A 7300-nucleotide genomic window follows, 5' to 3' on the forward strand; every position below is an offset into this window, starting at 1 on the left:
AACATGGAGAAAAAGAGGAGAAAGTAAAGCCGAGGAAGACAGCGAAGTCAGCTGTAAGGGAAGAGCAGGAAGAAACTTACTATTCGCATTTGCAAGAGCAGCTCAGTGAGAAACAGCAGAGGAGCTCGTTAGGAGCACAGTGAAAACCTCCTCAACTGAACTCTGCCTTCTCCTCTCCCTGCTGCTTTTCCTGCTTAGTTTGTGGGATGAGATGGAAACTCAGGACTGAAATGGTACCATGGGAAAGGCCTTGGCTTACCGAGAGCTTGTACACAGCTGGGCTTTGGTAGATAACGTTGAAGACAACATTGTAAAAAGTGAAAGATGGCTTATCATCTACTGTCCATCGGAAAGTCACATCTGACCCAGCTTCCATCACAGGGACGTAGCTCTGAAAGGCATGAGGACATTTTACACTAGCGCAAGAGAAAAGCATGCACAGCACTTCCCAGCTCTCCAGCTGAACTGGAGAGGGAGCAGAGCCAGACTGGGAGGCATCACACACTGGGATGCCTCAGAGCACGACACAGAGCCGCAAGATTTGTTGCTGATAGAGAAATGCCAACCCCGACTCCATAAATCAACAGCAGAACTGGGAGCAGAACCCATAGTGCCTGCTCCTGCACCCCAGTGCTCTGTGCCTGTCATCAGCTCTCCTTGCTGGCTAAAAAACTTCCCGATATCTCTGCAGAAACAACTCAGCTTCAGCTACCCCTGCAAGCTGAGTCTCTGACCCTCATCCATGGATGGTGCCTGACCCAAAGGCTGAAATCATTGACCTGCACTGGACAGGGTAAGCTCCCTCCTCCCTGCTCCAGTGCCTCCTGAGCACACCAGGTAGCCAGGAAGGGTGAGACCAACAGGCATTGCAGGCACAGGGTTCTGCCAGAAGCAGCCAGAGACCGAGCAGAGCGTGTCACAGATACCGATGGGCAGTTACTGAACAGGGTCCAAGGGCTCGGCTGTAGCTCTGGGGACAAGGGGTTGGAGAACAAAAAAGACTGCAAACACCAGAGTAATTCCAAGACTTTGATGGAAGGATGAAGCATTTTTATAGCTTCAGCCAGCTGAATTGAGGATTTACTAACACCTAAAGGAGTAACTACCTTGACAAGTCAAAAGAAGATAAATATTGGCCTTTCATTGGCCTTTCATTGGTTTTCTGTGGAACTGGAAAGCCAATATTCCCCTCACAGGAGGTTCTGCCTTACCTTGGAGGAAGTTAAAGTGAATGTACAGCTGAGCTGCCTTCCTGCTGGAGAGCACTGGTGCTCCTGCCACACGCCCGTGTCTGCAGAAGCGCTGTTGGCACGGCCTGGAGCTAGCGCGTAGCTGCAAGCAGTGCTGCACCTGACCGGTGTGGAGCCAAGCCCCGGCCCTCCTCGTGAGCCAGACCCACACCCTTAGAGGTAAAGGCTAAAAAAAGCTCCTGATTGATTAAAAGCAGCAGTAACCACTCACCACTCGTGTATTTAGCAGGACTCTGCTCTCGGGGTCAGGGGTGGCCCGCAGCCCGCGGATGGGCTCCTCCACCTTCACTGTGATGGTGATGTTCTGGGAGCTCACGGAGTTCTCCGCAACAAGGACGTGGGTGCTCACCCCCTCCCTGAGGCCGCTCAGGTTGACCACAGCAAACCAGGTGTCGTTGGTCTCCCTGGCACAGTCAGCTATCAGTCGTTCCAGAGCCGCTGGGCAGGACCCCTCGAAGGGGAAGGTGTGGTTGTCCCCCAGCCAGCGAGCTGTCGCGTTCACCCCTGAGGAGAGTTTGACAACCAGGGTAGTGTGGTTGGACGGCAGGTAGACCCTGCTGCCTTGAGGAGCGGGGTGGATGACACGCAAGCCTGACACCCAGGAAGTCACCCAGAAACTGCACGACAGGTTGGTGCTGAAGATCCCATTGTCCACGTTGGCTCTGACCGTGTAGAGACCTGGATGCTCCAGCCCGGCGTTGTGGGGGCTGATCACCGGGACCAGCTGTTCCTCAGCGTAGTGAACTCGGAGAGAGCACACAGTGTTGTTCATCCAGGTGGCATCGATGGAGCCGTTGGACAGGCCAAGTGCCCACTCTGAAGAGTTTGTGCTTAAGACGTTGGTTCTGTAAGGGGACGAGGTACTTGGCTGGCACTGCAGGGGTAAGCCCAGGTCTGCATTGTGCTGGATACTGAAGATATCCTCAGCTCTGACAAAAATACTTTCTTTTCTGAACGTGACCTGCAGAGAGAGACATTTTTGATTGATGTCTGAAGTTAAGAACACTCAGCACCCAGCTCTTGCCTGGACAAGGCAGCTGGATTTACTGCCAAGTGGAAACCAGCAGAAAAGCCGCCGACCCAAATGCAGCATGGGGAGACATTTCACCACTCTGCTCTCCTCGGCCACTTGGAACCAAAGATGCTAACACAGAAGTCAGCTTTATGCTCTACCATCTCCACTGAGTACGGGAACAGCCCAGGAAATCTGTGCAGCCTTCTGACCAACCGTGCTACGGCAGCAGGTGACTGCAGGGAGTCCAGGGCTTAGGGGGGGAAAGATGGGAAAGTGGTGGGACGTGTGACACGGGGCAAGTCATTTCATTTGAATGGAGTTCAGTATCTCCATCTGCAAATTGGGAACAATGCTTTATTTACCCAAAGCACTCAAGAGAAAACTGCCCCACCTACTCACTGGTTACAGCAGCTAATAAACACTGACCAGATACTGGGAAGAAGGGCCAGCTGGTATTGTAAAGAGAAATTCCTCGATGAGTTCATAGCTGAGCTGGCTGTCATTGTGCTGAGGGGAAACGGGGGGAGGGCTGCTGGCAAGAGAACTGTTGGCACACTCGGTGGCGTTGCAGCAGTCATTTAGTGATGAGCACAAATTAGTCAAATGACACCACTGGAAACCAGGAGGACAATCAAGCAGAGTCCAGTTCCCGTCATCCTGAGCAGTGTGGAATGGTTCTGTAGCATTTTTCCCCTCCTGGTAGTCTGGAAGAAATGAAAGAGAAAGCAAAGATCATCATTCTGACAAGTCACACTTGTAGTGCACTTCTCCTTCGCTCCAAATTCACTATTCTTCTCCACTCAGTAAAAGCTGCAACTGCAACATGTCCTGGCACTATGTGAGACACGTGTCCTGTTCTACAGGAAAACTTCAGAAAGGCACAAAGATCATTAAAAGCAAAGTCAGTCTTTCCCAGTGAGAATGCATCCATTTGCAATCTAAAAGAGATCTATGTTCAAGTGAAAGCGACTCCAAGCAAAAGCCGCACTGGCTTTGACACTGAAAACACATGAAGCAACTTTTCTTAAGTTCATGTTTCCATGTCGAAGTATCAGCTTCTCAGTGTCAAAAAATATCCTTTCGTAACCAGCCAAGCCCACGGCTGCAGCAAACATTCTGCTGCAAAATTAATGGTTGCCAAAACTGTGACTCTGGAGCTGTTGTACGGGAACTGAAAGGCTTATTAGATTATCTCATCCATCAGGAAGAAATGGGCTCGGGAAAATGTTCTTCCTTGTTAACCTGTGGGGCCAGATGGACCAGAACACATTCCCATTTGACATGTCATGTCTTCCCAAAGTATGAAAGTACAGCCCAGAAGATTAATTCACTTCTACGCGTGTTCCTGACACTCACATTTTCTTCATGCATGGGGATGGGTTTCTCCCTCTATTAATTTCTCCAGGACAATCACTTCTCCAAAGCAACCTCAGGCTGTCCAACCATACCTGCAGATTTTGTACTTTAGTCTCCTCAAGAAATAGAACCAAATCTCTGAGCCTCTAAGGCTGCAACACCTCAAGTGCCGGGTTCAGTTTTGGGCCCCTGAGTCCAAGAAGGACATGGAGGTGCTGGAGTGTGTCCAGAGAAGGGCAGCAGAGCTGGGGAAGGGTCTGGAGCACAAGTGTGCTGAGTTCCCTTGTGGCTGAGGGAACTGGGGTTGTTGAGCCTGGAGAAAAGGAGGCTGAGGGGAGACCTTCTGGCTCTGTGCAAGTCCCTTGGAGGAGGGTGGAGAGAGGTGGGGGTGGGTCTGTTCAACCAAGGACCAAGGGACAGGACAAGAGGAAATGGGCTCCAGTTGTGGCCAGGGCAGTTGAGATGGGATGTGAGGAAGAATTTCTTTGCTGAAAGGGTTCTGAGGCATTGGAAGGGGTTGCCCAGGGCAGTGGTGGAGTCCCCATCCCTGGAGGGATTGAAGAGTCGTGTAGACACAGTGCTGAGGGACATGGGTTAGTCATAGGGGACTTGTCAGTGTTGGGTTCATGGTTGGACTCCATGAGCTTAAAGGGCTTTTCCAGTCCAGGCAATGCTGGGATTGAGTGAAGCTTCTGCTTTGAAGACAGAGGGGCCACAAGAAGGCCCCACACACTCAAGTTTGACATGGCCCTGATGGTGTCAGCTCTGACAATACCAGAAGTGTTGAGGAGATGCCTCACCTTCTCCATCTATCGGTCTATGCACCTGGAACCTCACTTGGACGGGCTGATGCAGTTCCTGTGTCACAAACTCCAGGGCAGTCAAATATCCCTCGTGCCTGAACGCCAGCTCAGGGAACACCAGCACCTGCAAAACGAACACGGCTCTCACCTGCCTCAGGCCACCTCTGCAGCAGCAGGCTGAGCAAACCCCTCCTACCTCCACAGCTGGCCACGGAGCTGACAGCACATCTTCTGTCACAGTTTTCACAGCCTCATGTGTGTCGAACACAGGGTCTCCCACAAAGAAGTTTTCAGCATTTAAGAGAACTCCTGTTTAGAAGGGAAATATTTGAACTAAGGAAATAGCTGAACAAAGCCCAAGGCCTGAAGTCATTCCCCCACCCGGCTCACACGTGCCCACACCGTGCAGCGAAGCTGTAGCAGAGCTTGGACCACACAGGAATCCGTAACTCCAGCTTCCCTGGAGAAGCAGCTGCTGTAATCCTGTCGTTTCCTTCTTTTTCTGACAGGTATTTTGATTTCTTTCTCATCCTGCACAAGCAACGTTTACATTTGCAATTCTCAGCAATTTTGATTTCTAGGAACTCCACAAATACTTCTCCCTTCCAACACTCCGTGATTTGCTTTGAATTTCTGAGCATGATGTGCACTGTCCATCCTCCCTGTCCCCTTGGACTTCACGGGAAATGTGGGCAGGACCAGCTGGTTTCCACCAGCAGCAACACCTCTGGCTCATTCACAGCGAGGTCAGGCACTGGGGACTGAGCACCACCAGCACACCAGGGCCACTGGGCTCTCCTCCTTGCACTGGCTTTTCCTTCTTACCTAAATCTTCTCCCATATTTCATGTCCTTTCTGCTTTTCTTTCTTACTCCCTACACCACTTTGGGAGATTTGGGAGGCTGCAGAAACACAAACCTGCACAGCAGACATCATATCAAAGCTCACCTAATGATCCCCAAGGCCCTATAGTCTTTTAAATCACACCTCTCACACTACAGGATGCCACAGAAGGACAGGAAGAGCCACCAAAGCAGCAACATGGCCTCAGATCCTGGCAGCAGCAGAGTGCTCAAATCAGAGAGCAAAACTATTTCCAAAGCTCTGTCTCAGAGCTTCGTCCCCTTCTCTACTTCTATTGATGGCAGAGATTGGAGTGGGCCAAGTTCTTCCCTTTGGGCTCAAGCAGGTTTCTGGAGAGTTTAGCAGTCAAACCTCTGTTGGGAAAATCATGGTTGTTGCCAGTCCCACCTGATCTGGGGTGATGCTCTGGATGACCCCTCCATGCAGCCCCATCTTTCCTTGGCACATGCCAGGGAATGGGATGCCCACCTGCCCACGATGCCAGCGGGCAGCAGGAGAGAAGCAGAGCCCACCTTTTGGCTTGTACTCGCAGACGTAGCTGTGCTTGGCCATGCACAGGTCGGTGTTACACTGGCCCGTGGGGCCCATCCGGACACAGTGGTCAGCGTTTGATGGATGGGGTTCACCTGGCAGCCAGTTCTGACAGCTCTCCAGATTAAATCCTTCACCTCTTTGCTGCGCTCCAGTACTTGCAAAATCATTGAATCCAATCCAGACATCAAGGCTCCTTCAAAAAAATAATAAAAAAAAAAAAGTGGGGGGAAGGATTTCAGGAAATCAGGAGTATTAGAAAGATCTGGGATAGAAGCCATCTCTGGTTCTCTATGAAAATAATAATCTTAACAGCAGCAGCTTCATCCGGGTGTCACAGGCTGCATTTCATGGAGCTCTTTGGTTACTAAAGGATGGCAGTAGCCATTCTAACCCCAGAACCTGGCTCTTCAACAGCAGCTCCCTCACGGCACACCACCCTGCCATCTACCAGCCCTTCAAACCTCTGTCCTAAGGGCTACAGAAAGTCACCTGCCCTCTGACAGACTGAGGGGACAGCTGAGCCAAAAGGATCTGGACAACACCAGCTCTCCAGCGCAGCTGAGCTGGGGGCAGAAGCAGCTCAGGGGTCGCTGAGTGCTGCTGAGTCAGCCCCACAATGATCCCTGCCCCACAACCTGAGTCACCCCATGCCCAAAGTGCCAGTCCTCTCACGCAGGTTACCTGAGGACCCAGTTAAAGGCTCCATCAGCACCACAGGGCTAGTGAGGTCCTGGTGAGCACTGATTCATACCAGTCACAACTGGTATAGCACAAAGATATCAGAATGATAATGAAACACGGCAGGAGATGACAGTGGCTGGAGAGAACCACGAGGTTTTACTGGGCTCAGAAATTCCCAGGACTCCCTCCAACTGCACATCTTCTGCTTCCCCAAGTTGGAGTTGCTTCCTTCCTATCAGTCTGTTTATGATCTGATGATACGGGATGAACATCAGCGCACCCGGCCTCTGCTCCCCGCGGGCACAGGGGGCTGGTGGCCACTCCTGGGGGCTGGGAGGGAGACCAGCTCTGCCAGGGGGAGTAAAAACCCTACACAACACAGGGAAGCAGGACTACCTGCAAGCTAAGAAGGATCAGCAGGTTGACTTCAACTCCGAGCCCTCTTAGGAGAGCAGTCTGTCCTGTGCTGCAGGACCTCCCTGTGCTGCAGCATGAACCACCCTCACCGACGCTCTGAAGCCCGTATTGAGTCATGGCTGAAGGGGAATGTCACATAAAACTGTTTGAAGAAGCCTCAGCCTTTAGAAAACTTCTGCTTTATTTCTGCAGACTTTTGGAATTTACCACCAGACAATTCTTCACCGCAATTAGAACTGGCACCAGCAACAGGATTAAACCTCAGAGATGGTGGCAGGTACAGGAGCTCCTGTTCAAACTGGGGCATCTTTGATGGGGCTGCTGGGAGATGATCAACTGACCCATCCTCAGCCACCACTGAAAGGCAGCAGCCGCGGGGG

General features: G+C 51.5%; 1 protein-coding gene across 1 annotated transcript in view; it reads right to left on the bottom strand.

Moving 5' to 3' along the window:
- The window catches only part of PKD1 (polycystin 1, transient receptor potential channel interacting), a gene marked incomplete at both ends in the record, with an annotated part of 31392 nt that overhangs the window by 15555 nt on the left and 8537 nt on the right, over positions 1 to 7300 (bottom strand). The window contains 6 exons of the mRNA XM_029086778.1: positions 260 to 391; positions 1462 to 2211; positions 2692 to 2969; positions 4422 to 4548; positions 4621 to 4733; positions 5801 to 6015. Coding sequence (XP_028942611.1) covers positions 260 to 391; positions 1462 to 2211; positions 2692 to 2969; positions 4422 to 4548; positions 4621 to 4733; positions 5801 to 6015 — 1615 coding nt within the window. The remainder of the gene's footprint in view (positions 1 to 259; positions 392 to 1461; positions 2212 to 2691; positions 2970 to 4421; positions 4549 to 4620; positions 4734 to 5800; positions 6016 to 7300) is intronic.

This window comes from Antrostomus carolinensis, unplaced genomic scaffold, assembly GCF_000700745.2.
Source record: "Antrostomus carolinensis isolate BGI_N321 unplaced genomic scaffold, ASM70074v2 scaffold44529, whole genome shotgun sequence".
NCBI classification, from domain to species: Eukaryota; Metazoa; Chordata; class Aves; order Caprimulgiformes; family Caprimulgidae; genus Antrostomus; species Antrostomus carolinensis.